This window comes from Pristis pectinata, chromosome 1 (assembly GCF_009764475.1).
Source record: "Pristis pectinata isolate sPriPec2 chromosome 1, sPriPec2.1.pri, whole genome shotgun sequence".
NCBI classification, from domain to species: domain Eukaryota; kingdom Metazoa; phylum Chordata; class Chondrichthyes; order Rhinopristiformes; family Pristidae; genus Pristis; species Pristis pectinata.
Genome location: NC_067405.1, coordinates 78,242,153 through 78,257,337, shown reverse-complemented (window position 1 = coordinate 78,257,337; position 15,185 = coordinate 78,242,153). Strand labels below are relative to the sequence as shown.

Below are 15,185 nucleotides of genomic sequence, written 5' to 3'. Positions count from 1 at the left end.
AGAAAAACAAACAACAAAAAAAAAGGGAAAAGAAAAACTGGGCTAAAATTTCTCAGTAGAAACAGAGCAATGTTATGTCGTCAAGTCCGTTCCTCCAAGTTGGAAAGTTATTGAAAGGGGATCTACATCATGTGAAAATATTGAATAAATGGATTCCAAATATCTTCAAATTTAAGCGAAGGATCAACAGTACCCCTCCTAATTTTTTCCAAGTTTAAACATGATATAGTTTGAGAAATATATATATATATATGATATAGTAGGGGGTATTGGATCCTTCCATTTAAGCAAAATGGATCGTTTGGCCATTAAGGTAACAAAAGCAAACATACGGTTAGCAGAAGGAGATAAATGGCCAGACTCTATCCTTGGTAATCCAAAAATTGCAGTGATAGGGTGAGGTTGTAAATCAATCTTCAATACGTTTGAAATAATGCTAAAAATGTCTTTCCAATATTTTTCCAGAAGAGGACAGGACCAAAACATATGTGTCAAAGAAGCCACATTTGATTTACATCTATCACATATAGGATTTATATGGTTATAGAAACGAGCTAACTTATCTTTGGACATATGGTCCTGTGCACTACCTTAAACTGTATCAACGAGTGTCTGGCACACATTGAAGATGTATTGACTAAATGAAGAATTTTCTTCCAAGTCTCTATAGGTATAGATGTCTGGAGTTCACTTTCCCATTCATTCTTAATTTTGTCTAATGATTCTAGATGTATTTTCATAATTAAATCATAAATTATCGCTATCAAGCCCTTCTGATAAGGATTAAGACCTAAAATTTTTTCCGTAGTTTCAATTTTGTAAGGTGTCGGAGAAGATGGTATAGTAGTTTTTAAAAAAAATTCTAATCTGCAAATATCGAAAAAAGTGTGATCTAGGCAAATTATATTTATTAGACAATTGTTCAAAAGATGAAAAACAGTTATCACTAAATAGATCCCGAAAACATACTATTCCCTTCCTTTTCCATATGGAAAAAGCTGAGTCAGCTCTAGATAGATGGAAGAAAAAATTAGCTTGAATGGGACTTGACAAATTAAATTTATTGAATCCAAAAAATTTATGAAATTGAAATCATATTCGTATTGTATGTTTAACAATTGGGTTAGTTGTATGTTTACTTAACTTGATAAGTGCAAAAGGGAGAGAAGCACCTAAAATAGAAATTAATGAAAAGTCAGGAACTGATTGTTGCTCAAGGCATACCCATTTGGGGCATTGAATTACATCAGAATCTTGTATCCAAAAAATTAAATATCTAATATTAATTGCCCAATAGTATAATCTAAAGTTAGGCAAGGCCAAACCACCATCCTTTTTTAATTTTTGTAAATATTTCTTACTTAACCTCGGGTTTTTATTCTGCCAAATATATGATCGAATTTTAGAATCAATTGTGTCAAAAAAAGATTTCAGGACAAAAATTGGAATCGCTTGAAATAAATATAAAAATTTTGGTAAAATATTCATCTTAACCGCATTAATTCAGCCTACCAATGATAAAGACAGTAGAGACCACTTAGTAAATAATTGTTTAACATGGTCAATTAAAGGCAATAGATTAGCTTTAAATAAGTCCTTATGTTTCTTGGTAATTTTAACACCTAAATACATAAAATAGTCAGTTACCAATCTAAAAGGTAATTGGCTATAAATTGGGGTTTGCATATTCAATGGAAAAAGTTCGCTCTTATTAAGATTTAATCTATAGCCAGAAAAAACACTAAACTGATCTAACAGTGATAGTACTGTGGGGATAGATTCATCTGGATTAGAAATATAAAGTAACAGGTCATCGGTGTAGAGAGATATCTTATGAATCATCTGTCCGCGAGTAATGCCACATACATTTGAAGAGTCCCAAAGTGCAATAGCCAAGGGTTCTAAAGCAATATCAAATAATAAAGGGCTTAACGGGCAACCTTGTCAAGTACCTCGAAAAAGCCTAAACAAAGGAGATCTTTGATTATTAGTAAGTATTGAAGCCACAGGGGTATAATAAATCATCTTAGTCGCAGATATAAATTTAGGGCTAAAATTAAATTTTTGAAGAGTAGTGAATAGATATTCCCATTTGACTCTGTCAAAAGCCTTTTCAGCATCTAGTGAAACAACACATTCTGGAATTTGGGATGAAGGAGTATATATAATATTCATAAATCTCCTGATATTAAAATGTAAATAACGATTCTGAATAAATCTTGTCTGGTCTTCAGAGATAATTTGTGGGAGAACCTTTTCCAGTCTAAAGGCCAATATTTTGGAAAATATTTTTGAATCTACATTTAATAAAGAAATAGGTCTATAAGATGCACAATCAGTGGGATCTTTATCCTTTTTAAGAATTAAAGAAATAGTTGCTTCATAGAAAGATTGTGGTAGTTTACCCACTGATAGGGCATCTTTAAAAATTTTGGCTAACCAGGGAACAAGAATATCAGAAAAGGATTTAAAAAATTCAGCTGTATATCCGTCAGGGCCGGGTGCTTTACCCGAGTTCATTGAAAATATTACTTTCTTTATTTCTTCCTCCGAAATGGGAGCATCTAATGTAGAACGTTCATTTAAAGATAGATGGGGAATCTTCAGATCTCTTAAAAATTCATACATTGATGTAGGATCCTCAGGGGATTCTGAATGGTATAAAGAAGAATAAAATTCTTGAAAGGATTTGTTGATTTGAACAGGATCTATCGTGTAAGTACCATCTGGTTTACAAATTTTATTAATCTGACGTTTAGATAAAGTAGCTTTCAATTGGTTGGCCAATAATTTACCGGATTTGTCACCATGTATATAAAATTGACTTTTGTTTTTAAGTAGTAGATTTTCAATTGAAGATGTTAATAATAAACTATGTTGTAATTGGAGTTCTGTTCTCTTTTTAAAAAGATATTGTTAGCTGATGTTACACAGATAATTCTGGTTTACCATTTTGATCTTGGATACATCTTGGTTGTGCTAGAATAAATGTTTCTGATATGGTTTCCATCGTGAACAACAAAAGCAATTCATATTGGGTACGTCTATAAAGCATCCAAGGTGCATCATAGAAAGGACAAACAAGAAAAGCTCACACAAGGAGATAATGGGATACAAGACTAAAAAATGGATCAAGGAGATGCATTTTAATGAGCATCTTGAATAAAGAGAGGCGGGGAGCTTTTGGAGGGAATGCCATACTTTGTCTTGGCAGCTGAAGGCAGGGTGAAATAATTCAGTGTGGGGATGCCTTTCAAGCATATGGAGGAAATTACAGAGATAGGAAGGTGAGAAAACATCAGGGATTTTTAAGAGGATAAGTAGTTTAAAATTGAGGCATTCCTTAATAGGAATCCAATGTTGGTCAGGAAGCACAGAGCTAATGGATGAATGGAACTTGGTGAGTTAGGACATTGGCCGCATAGTCTTAGAGGATATCAAATTTTTGGCGAGTAGAACAAGAGAGCCCATCCATTAGCATGTCAGAATAGGCAATTCTAAAGGTTAATAAAACATGGATTATGGGTTTCAGCAGCACGAGCCTAGGCAAGGATGGTGTAGGGCAGTGGAAAGGAAGTGGAAGCAGAATGTAGATTCAGACATTTATAAAGGAACACTGATATTAAAAAGTGTGACAAAAACATGATGTGATACATATATTGATGTAGAACAGTTAACATTATCCAGGTCAATGTCATGCTGTGAACCTTCATGACAAATGCAGGATCTATCATTGTTATACTCAGAACTCTGTCTCCTTTCCCCCCCAACTTTTAAAAAGAGGCTGCAAAGCAATTATTCAACTAAATAATGTCCTGCTTGTGCTGATCCTACAAGTTTTGGAATAAAGATTCAAAGTCAGCAATATCTGCAATATTATGCAGCATTTTTAATGAACAGGTTGGATCCTTTTAGTTGATCACTTACCTTGAGACAAATGCATTTGTGAGGAACTATTTTTAAACCGAATGAGATATGACAGATACATGAAGTTCACAATTATACTTTCTTAATACACCTACCCCAGGTCTCCAAAGATGCTCTTTTCAATATTCACATTGTGAATTCTCCAGCAATGCTGTCGACACATCCAGTATTGCATTTTCAAAAGTTGTAACTCTGCTTTTATAGCTCGCTGCTTCATATTACAACAGCAATCTGATGAATGATTTCCATCTTTGGTGACAGGGTGGTAAACTGAACCCTGTTGCTGTAACTCCATACTTTAAAAACAATGTAAAAGGTGGTAATTAGAAGAATATTTCAAATTTTCAGTATGCCACCAAGGTTTTGGAACACCAATTCAAATTTTGTCAATTATGTCAGGTTTTAACTAATAAATTCCTGTCAGATTTCTACAAACAGATTCAGCTCTCACTTCTAAAACATTATATTCTTTATCATTTTCAAGTGGGGAAAAATGACAGCATACTATTCCTTTTGCAACTACACTTTAGACCAAAGAAATCTGGCCCTTTACTGTCAACCATCTCCCAATGTGCTTTATTTGCTAGCCCTTCCTGCCTATCTGAATTACCTTCATAGTTATGTTGGACATTGGACATTTTTTCAACCATTTGGTAAAGGTATTCTCTCAGACCTGATATCTTGTGTACGCCAGGACTGTGACCCAACAATGAAGTTGCAGTTTGTTTTCAAACTAAGAAGTGGAAGCTTTTCTGTATTTTTAAAGAATTTGGAAGTACCGTTGAAGAAACCTTAAGAGAATTGCTGCAGTATAGATTGTGTTCATTGCAGCCAGACTGTACAACTGGCGGAGGTGAGGGCATGCCAAGGAAGGTGGATGGGTGCAAGTCAGAGTTTGCATTGCCTGGATATGCAAAACTTCTTGAGCAGTATTAGAATTGCATCTATTCAGTGAAGCAGAAAGAAATCCATGACTGTGTAAGGAGATAAGTCACTTGTTACAGAATACTTTACATGTTGACAGCTCATAAATGAAATTTCCCACTGACAAATGTATAGTGCATAGTAGAGGAATGGACAGGTATTTGAAGTATATATCGGGAGGAAGAACCACCACAAGGAGACTTTAAGGATGGAGCAGTTAATCAGATTATTGGTGAGAGTGATTTGGGCCAGCATTTTAAGACCCAAGTGTCAGGGATCCTCTCCACTGATTTGTTGAGAACCTCACCAAAAGAGCAAGAATTTCATTTTCACAAACATTCTTCCTTGCAGGCAATGTCTAGTTTGCAGTAGTATTGCTGCCTTGATTCCCCTGGGACTTGATAACATAGAACACTACAGCACAGTACAGGCCCCTTGGTCCATGATGTTGTGCCGAACTATATGAACACCTACTCCATGATCAATCTAACCCTTCTCTCCTGCACAGCCCATAACCCTCCATTTTCCTTACTTCCATGTGCCAGAACCAAATCAGAAAAAAACAGAATAATGCTGGTGACCTGGTAGCACTAATTCAGTGATCAAAAAGTAAAACACTGCAGACGCTTGGGATCTAAATAAATTCTACAGATCAGGCAGCATGTGTGAACAATGAAGCAGAGTTAATGTTTCAGACTTATGACCAGAACTGGAAATATTAGAACTGAAGTACATTTTGAGTTGGAGATAGAATGAAAAGCGAGTGGAAGAAACAAATGGGAAGGTCTGTGAAGGGGTAGAGAGCAGAAGCAATTGAATGACACAAGTTTTATTTCTAATTTACGTTTCCTCCAAAAAAATGATTTTTATAATTCATTAGTTTTTATCATCCTATGGGCACCACCAATCTCTCCTGGTCTCCACCTATTAAAAACCTTCCCCTTTGCTCCTTTCACCTCCCCTGCCACTCACTGAACATCCCCCAACCCAAAATAACACAGCTGCCACTTAAATTTGTTCCATTTTCAACTTCTTCAAACTCTGATAAAAGGTCATGGAACTGAAACATCAACTTTGTTCCAATTGCTGCCTGACTGCTGAATATTTCCAGCATTTTGTTTTTAGCACTAATTCAATGATTCATTACTCCAAGAATCACTTGCCTTAAACACACATCTTCTTAATGTGCTCTGCCCTTGTATTGAATTGATGCAAAAATAATAGTCTTTCAAACTTTTAGCTGGCTGAATTGTTTTCTAGTGATAGAATTAAACTTCTGCTAGCCATTTATACTGTATATTCAGTAGGATCTTAGATTCTTTAACAGTACCAAACAGTAGTTAGACTTAAGACCATGGTACCAAACAGCAATTAAAGTCTTTGTAGTTGCAACTGTTCTGAATTTAAAATAGAAATCAATTATTGAATGACAATAATTTACTCTATTTCTCTACAAAACACAGCACGAGATAAAATGTATTTGTCTAATATCACATGAAAATATTTTCAGTTCAGATGTCTTGGTTGGATCAGCTACACATATCTATTATACATAGGAGTTAAATTTCCATAAGTTAAGAAACAAAACAACTGATGTGGTAAGCAGGACCAACAGTTCAAATTTGCCTTTCATATGCAAGAAATTAATGTAAGTACCATGACACTCTTCATACATAGAACAGTACAGCACAGTACAGGCCCTTCGGCCCACAATGTTGTGCCAACATTTTATCCTGCTCTAAGATCTATCTAACCCTTCCCTCCCACATAGCCCCCTATTTTTCGATCATTCATGTGTCATTTGAACAAAATGAAATTGAAAGTAAATATTTTTCACTGTTACAACTTTCAAATCATCACTATTTGTAGCATGTTGTAATTATTTGCTCACCACATGGTGATGTAAATTCTCTGGAAAATATATTGGTATGTCAGTTAGCACACAGTGCCTTTCCAGGAACCAGACCACTAATGGAATCAGTCCTAAATGGGATCATTATGGTGTAACATCTGGAGAGATGTGTTACTGACAGTGCTGTTGTGCTGGGAACCTGGTTCAAATCCAGCAATGAATTGCCCCATGGCTAATGGTAGAGAAACGACTTGTGAGGGTTGGACTGGGCAGGCTGCAGCAAGCAGTTGTGGCTGCCCAGTGCTGCACCCTGGCTGCCACAATGAGCGAGGGCCGTTGCCAGAGCTGGTAGCAATTGCTCCATGTACTGACAAATAGCCTTGATCCTACAGTCTCTATCATTACCTCTGATATACTAATCTGACTGGAATATCTTGATCAAGTCTAAAAGGGAATTTAGGAACAATCTACAAAAGCATGGAAAAACATATGGAGAAAGATGGAAAGAGAATACAAGTATTAATGAGCAAATTAGGTAAGCAAGACCATTACTATCAGCTTGAACCAAATAAATTGGAACAGATATTAAAAAAAATATTTTCTCAGAGTGTTAAACATTGGAAGAACTAACCAGCAAAGATATTTAGTGGAATCAAAAAAATTAGGCAAGTTCAAAATACCAATGTACACTGTGTTGGGGCAGTTGAAATACTATGGGGATGAGTTTGATTCAAGAAAGCCCGAGGTATGAGTTGACTATGGTAGATTGGGAAATTACATTACAAGATATGACAGCAATCAAGCAATGACTAACATTTAAGAATTTATATATTGTTTACAAGTCAAATATATCCCTTAAAAGCAAGGGAAAAACTAACAGGAAAAGTGGTCCATCCATCGCTATCAAGAGAAATTAGATCAAAAGGAAGAGGCATATAAAGTTGCCACAAGATGTAAACCTGAGAATTTGGAAAATATCAGAATTCAACAAGAAAGGAAAGGCCATAGATAAGGCAGAGTGTATTAAAAGACTACTGAGAAATAAAAAGGGAAAAGAAAACTTAAGCTTATGTGGAACTCTTAGATTGATATTACATGGGTGATTATGAAATCGCAGATCAATTACATAATTTGTCTGCCTTCACAGACAACACAGAAAATCTGATGGAAATAGTGGATAACTATGAATGCAAGAAATGTGCTGAAAATAGCATTGGTAAAACATTAATGTTGGAGAAATAAAATGGATTGAAAGCGTGGAACTACCCAGGACCTGATGATTTGCAACCTACGGTTTTGAAGGATGCATCTATGGAGATAGTGGATGCACTGTTGTCACCTTCAAAATATCCATGGATTCTAGAACGGTTCCCACAGACTGGAATATAGCAAATGTAACCCCACTGTTTCAGAAAGGATTGAATGTGAAAACAGGGAACTATGCACCAGTTAGTCTGACATCAGTAGTAGGAAAATGCTGGAATCTATTAGTAAGGAAACGGTAAGAGAGCAATATTTGGATTGGGCAGATTACAAGTGGATTTATAAATGTGAAATCATTTGAGTTATGAAAGGGAAATCATCTGTTGAGTTTTTTTTTGGAAGTTGTAACAAACAGCACAAATAAGCTGATGTGATGTATTTGGACTTTCAGAAGGCCTTCGAGATGGTGCCACACAATAATTTACTGCGCATGCTTTTGGGGGTAATATACTAGTATGGATTGAAGATTGGTTAAGGAACAGGATGAAAAAAGGGAATAAACAGGCCATTTTTCAGGTGGGCATCAGTGACTGGAACTGGGGTTGAACTATTAATGATCTCTGTCAACTATTTGGATGAGTGGATCAAGTGTAATGTATCCAAGTATGCTTGTGTTGACTGTGAGGAGGATGCAGAGACTTTAGGGAGACAGAGGCAGGTTAAGACAGACATGACAGAAGGAATATAAAGTGGAAAAATGCAAAGTCATCTACTTTGATACGAAATATAGAAAGATGGGGTCTTTTTTAAAAAGAAGTATTGAGAGTTTAAAGAGTGTTGCATTACTGAGGAAACTGCGTGTTCATGCACATGAATTACCCACAGTTAACATACAGGTACAACAAGCAATAATGAAAGCAAATGCTATGTTGGACTTCATTGCAAGAGTATCCAAGCACAAAAGTAGTCTTGGAGACAAAAGAAACTGCAGATGCTGGAATGTGGAGCAAAAAAAAACAAACCGCTGGAAGAATTCAGTGGGTCAAGCAGTGTCTATAGATGTAAGGGGATGGTCGACGATTCAAGTCAAGACCCTGCATCAGGACAGTGTGTAGAGGGAAGATAACCAGTACTAAAAAAAAGAGGGAGGGGCAAGACCAGGGCTAGTAGGTGGAACCAGATGGGGGTGGCGACAGGAAAGGAAAGTTAGGCCACAGGAGAAGAAACCTAGGTGCATGGGTAGATAGAACCAGCTGAGAAAGGGGAATGAATCTAGATAAAGGGGAGGAAATGGAAAAAGGTGAACAATGGGCAAAAGAACCTAGGTGGTCATTTAGAGATATCTTGCTCTAATTGTAATGGATTCAGAATGGTTGCAGCTCAGGAGGCCACTCAACCCAGTATGTCCACACAGGCTCTCTACCAAAACAACTCACTAGTTCCACTGCCAGACCATTTCTCCCAGCCTTACAAATTTTGCTCACTGCATATTAATCCATTTCTATAGGGCACTGAGCAGAGTATTGTGTACAAGACTTGATCTAAACTCTAAAGTCTATAAGGATGAGAGGTCAAGTTATAGAAACATGCAGTTGTATAGCACAGAATCAGGCCCTTCAGCCCACCACGTGCATGTCAACCGTTTTGTCCATCTACATTAATCTCATTTGTCAGCATTAGGTCTGTATCCTTCTATGTCTTGCCTATTTAGTAATTATATCCAATTCCAGTATCTCCTCTGGCAGTGAGTTCCAGATATCAGCCACTTTCTGTATAAAAAAGAGAGCAGAAAGGGGGCATGAGATATACCTGGCAGATAAGGTAAAGGAAAATCCTAAAAGATTCTACAAGTACATTACAAGCAAAGGGGTAACTACTGAGAGAGTAGGTCCCCTTAGGATTAATGTGGTTCTCTATGTGTGCAGATGCAGGAGATGAGCGAGGTCTTAAATGAATACTTCTTGTCTGCATTTACTGTGGAGAAGGACATGGAAGCTGGTGAGTTCAAGGAAGAGAACAGTGATATCATGAAGCAATATCGACATAACAAAGGAGGTGGTATTGGCGGTGCTGAAATGCATTACGTTGGATAAATTCCTGGGGCCTGACCAAGTGTATCCTAGGACATCGTGGGAAGCAAAGGAAAAATAGCTGAGTCCCTGGCAGGGATTTTTGTATCTTCATTAGCCATGACTGGAGGGTGGCTAATGTTGTGCCTTTATTTAAGGGCTGCAAAGACAAGTCAGGGAACTGCAGGCCAGTGAGCCTTGCATCAATAAAGGGAAAGTTACTGGAAGGGATTCTGAGGGACAGGATTTATTTGCTTTTGGAAAGGCAAAAACTGACTAGGGAGTTAGCAGGGCTTTGTTCATTGAATCACGTCTCACAAATTTGATTAAGATTTTTGAACAGCTGACCAAAAAGATTGATGAAGGCAGGGCAGTGGATGTTATCTACATGGACTTTAGCAAGACCTTTGACAAGGTCCCATATGGTAGGTTGTTCCAGAAGGTTAGAGAACATGAGATCCAGGGCTTCATAGCAAATTGGGTTGGTGGTAGGAGGCAGAGGGTGGTAGTGGAGGGTTGGCTTTCACACTGGAGACCTATAATCAGTGGTGTGCCACAGGATTTAGTCCTGGGTCCTTTATTGTCTGTCACATATATTAAAGATTTGGAAGATAATGGTGGTGGCATGATTAGCAAGTCTACAAATGACACCAAAATTAGTGATATTGAAGGTCGTCTAAGGTCACAACAGGATCTAGATCAACTGGGAAAGTGGACAAGGGAATGGCTGATAGAATTTAAACTCAGACAAGTGCACAGTTATGCATTTTGGGAAGTTAAACCAGGTCAGGATATGCACAATACAGGACTTTGGAAAGTGTCATTGAATTGCGAGAACTAAGGGTACAAGAACATAGTTTCCTGAAAGTGCTGACACAGGTAGACAGTGGTGAAGAAGGCATGTAGTATGCTTGCGTTCATTAGCTGAGGCATGACGATAAGAGTTGGAACAGTATGTTACAGTCGTACAAATCATTGGTTAGGCCACACTTTAGAGTAATGTGTGCAGCTCTGGTTGCCATGCTACAGGAAATATGCTATTAAGCTCGAGGGTTCAGAAAAGATTCACAGGAATGTTGTCTGGATTTGATGGCTTGAGTTATAAAGGAAAATGGATAGGTTGGGACTGGTTACCCTGGAGGCTGAGGGGTAACCCTCACTGCCCCAGAGTTTTATAAAATTGAGGGGCATAGTCACAGCCTTCTTCCTAGAGTAGGGGAGTCAAAAACTAGAGGGCATAGGTTTAAGGTGAGAGGGGAAATATTTAAAGGGCATCAGAGGGGCAAGATTTTCACACAGAAGGTGGTGCATATATGGAATGAGCTGCCAGAGGAGGTGGTTGAGCAGGTACAATTACAATATTTAAAATACATTTGGTCAGGTACGTGGATTGGAGAAGTTTAGAGGGATATGGGCTAAATGCAGGCAAATGGGATTAGCATAGATAGGCACCTTGGGATGAGTTGGGTTGAAGGGCCTGTTTCCATGCTGTTAACTCCAAAGAGTTTAACTCTTTGAATCTGTGACAGTGAAGGTTTGGAATTCTCTACCCAAGATGGTTGTGGAGGTTCAGTTGCAGAGTCTATTTAAGACAGAGATCAACATATTTATAGGGAATGAAGGGATATAGGGTTAGTGCAGGAAAGTGGCACTGACATGAAACTTCAACCATGATATTACTGAATGGCAGATTAGGCACGAGGGCTTGAAAGGCCTACTCCAGAGTTCATATTGTCTGTTCCTATGGAATATACTTAGTGAACACTTTTGCATTTTTTCATATAAAAAATGTAAGCAATTGATGAAAGAATCATCCATTCAAAATGTTATTACGTTTACTTAAAAAAAACTTTTTCCACTCAAGTTAAGGAAGTCTGTTGACATTTCTTATACACCACATCCTTGTTATTCACTTACTTACTATCTGCATGTCCATGTACTCATGAGGTCAGCTATGCATTTCTAGGAATGCTGGTACTGGGTGTACCAAATTCATTCCTTACCCAAGCCAGTTGTGGAGGCCTCGTTAATATCTATAGATCTATATGCTGAATAGCCATCAAGGGAATGAAGGGAAAGGGATGGTCCAAGAAAGTGTCATTGCCAGCAGCCTTAGCTGCATCTGTGAAAATCCATGCCACTAACAAGCAATTGGAGGATACAGCATTAATTAAGTGAATGCCAAAAGTCTTTTCCACATGTTCAATAAATACCTAACCACTAACATCCAGTGCTAAAGGTAGCAGCATCATCCATGTTCTCATGGCAAAATCACTAACAATGCAAAATCATGTTGGAGGCATTCATCAACTTGGAAATTCATACACGTTTCAAAAACATTTCCATAGAATCATAGAACAGTACAGCACAATACATACAAGCCCTTCGGCCCACAATGTTGTGCCGACCTTTAAACCTTACCTAAGACTATCTAACCCCTTCCTCCCACATATCCCTCTATTTTAAATTCCTCCATATGCTTATCTAGCAATCTCTTGAATTTGACCAATGTACCTGTCTCCACCACCGCCCCAGGCAGCACATTCCATGCCCTAACCACCCTCTGGGTAAAAAAAACCTCCCTTTGATATCTCCCTTGAACTTCCCACCAATGACTTTAAAGCCATGCCCTCTTGTATTGAGCATTGGTGCCCTGGGAAAGAGGTGCTGGCTGTCTACTCTATCTATTCCTCTTAATATTTTGTATACCTCTATCACGTCTCCCCTCATCCTCCTTCTCTCCAAAGAGTAAAGCCCTAGCTCCCTTAGTCTCTCCTCAAAATGCATACTCTCTAAACCAGGCAGCAACCTGGTAAATCTCCTCTGCACCCTTTCCAACACTTCCACATCCTTCCTATAATGAGGCGACCAGAACTGTTTAAGTGTGGTCTAACCAGAGTTTTGTAGAGCTGCATCATTACGACGCGGCTCTTAAACTCAATCCCACGACTTATGAATGCTAACATCCCATAAGCTTTCTTAACTACACCTGTGAGGCAACTTTCAGGGATCTGTGGATATGAACCCCCAGATCCCTCCACACTACCTAGAATCCTGCCACTAACTCTGTACTCCACCTTGAAGTTTGTCCTTCCAAAGGGTACCACCTCACACTTCTCCGGACTGAACTCCATTTGCCACTTGTCAGCCCAGCTCTGCATCCTATCAATGTCCCTCTGCAATCTTCGACAATACTCCACACTATCCACACCACCACCAACCTTTGTGCCGTCTGCAAACTTGCTAACCCACCCTTCCACCCCCTCATCCAAGTCATTAATAAAAATCATGAAAAGCAGAGGTCCCAGAACTGATCCCTGCAGGACACCGCTAGTCACAGCCCTCCAATCCGAATGCACTCCCTCCACCACAACCCTCTGCTTTCTACAAGCAAGCCAATTTTGAATCCACAGGGCCAAGCTTCCCTGGATCCCATGCTCTCTGACCTTCTGAAGAAGCCTACCATGTGGAACTTTGTCAAATGCTTTACTAAGATCCATGTAGACCACATCTACTGCACTACCCTCATCAATCTGCCTGGTCACCTCCTCAAAGAACACTATCAGGCTTGTGAGACATGATCTTCCCTTCACAAAGCCATGCTGGCTGTCCCTGATCAGACCATGATTCTCTAAATGCCCATAGATGCTATCTCTAAGAATTCTTTCCAACAGCGTGCCCACCATAGGCGTAAGGCTTACTGGTCTGTAATTCCCTGGACTGTCCCTACTACCTTTTTTGAATAAGGGGACAACATTTGCCACCCTCCAATGTTCCGATACCATTCCTGTGGACAATGAGGACTCAAAGATCCTAGCTAACGGTTCAGCAATCTCCTCCCTCGCTTCGCGGAGCAGCCTGGGGAACATTCTGTCAGGCCCTGGGGACTTATCTGTCCTAATATCTGTCTAACAGCTCCAACACATCCTCTCTCTTGATGTCAACATGCTCTAGAACATTAATCTTACCAACACTGTCCTCAGCGTCATCCTCATCAAGGCCCCTCTCCTTGGTGAATACTGAAGAGAAGTATTCATTGAGGACCTCACCCACTTCCACAGCTTCCAGGCACATCTTCCATTTCTTTGTCTTTAATCGGTCCTACCTTTACTCTTGTCATCCTTCTGCTCTTCACATAACTGAAAAATGCCTTGGGATTTTCCTTAACCCTACTCGCCAAGGCCTTTTCATGTCCCCTTCTTGCTCTCCTCAGCCCCTTCTTAAGTTCCTTCCTTGCTACCCTATATTCCTCATGAGCCCTATCTGATCCTTGCTGCCTACACCTTATGTATGCTACCACCTTCCTCCTAACTGGATTTTACTTACAACTCTAAGATACAACACTGAAGAGATATTTTGCCCAATTCATCTTTATCGATTTTGAATGACAGTTCATGAAAATGCAAGGGCAATATCCTAAATATTTTGTGCTAACTGGTCTCCTGGAAGGGTTGTCAAACAGAATATTTTTCTGACAAAAGCAATGTAACCACAACCTCTATCCAGTCTTCTGGATTCAAGCAATCATAATACAGTGTACCCCTGCATTACGGAGGGGCTGCGATCTTAGAAAACCATCTGTATAGTGATTTTCCATAACGAATCCCCCTTCCCCCAAATCCCATGTCATAATGAGATGCGTTCCTACCAGAGAACTTTCTCTCAACAGTAATGTCCTCATGGGTGTAAAGTCTATAGGCAAGGGAATTCTCATTGTATTGCAGGGAGAAGAGAAAGGGTTGTTGTTTTAATTGACTAGAAATAGATGTTGCATCGTTTGATAGAAAACAATTGAAAAGATTGCCTTGTCAGTTTCCAAAGCAAATCCCTTGCGTGGCTTCCCACTGTGAACCACCAGCCTGCATTCGCTGTCCTTGGTAAACTAGTTTATTTCTCCTTGCAGTCAACCCCACAGCATTAAGGTGGTTGGGGGGTGGTGAGGGGTTACACTCCCAGAAAATGGGCCACATCTTTATATTTCTGTAATGAGGAGCCGTGTCACCTGCACATATATCAAGAAATGCAAGTTGAAAAAAATGATTTTTTTTTTCCACATAAATTCTGTGAAAGTGAATTTCATTCAAATTTTTGGGTAGCGATTTGTGAGTTCTCTGAGGGCCTGAACATTTACCATCATCTGTTACCTGAACAGCCACAATGCAGGAGTCGCCTGTATACATTTTGTGTTTATTTTCTCCTCTACCCCCCCA

The 15,185-nt window shown here is 38.9% G+C and overlaps 1 protein-coding gene across 1 annotated transcript in view; it reads right to left on the bottom strand.

The window, feature by feature from the left end:
* The window catches only part of rbm44 (RNA binding motif protein 44), an 86,665-nt gene that overhangs the window by 34,986 nt on the left and 36,494 nt on the right, over positions 1-15,185 (bottom strand). Inside the window, exon 5 of the mRNA XM_052011646.1 lies at positions 4,023-4,223. Coding sequence (XP_051867606.1) covers positions 4,023-4,223 — 201 coding nt within the window. The remainder of the gene's footprint in view (positions 1-4,022; positions 4,224-15,185) is intronic.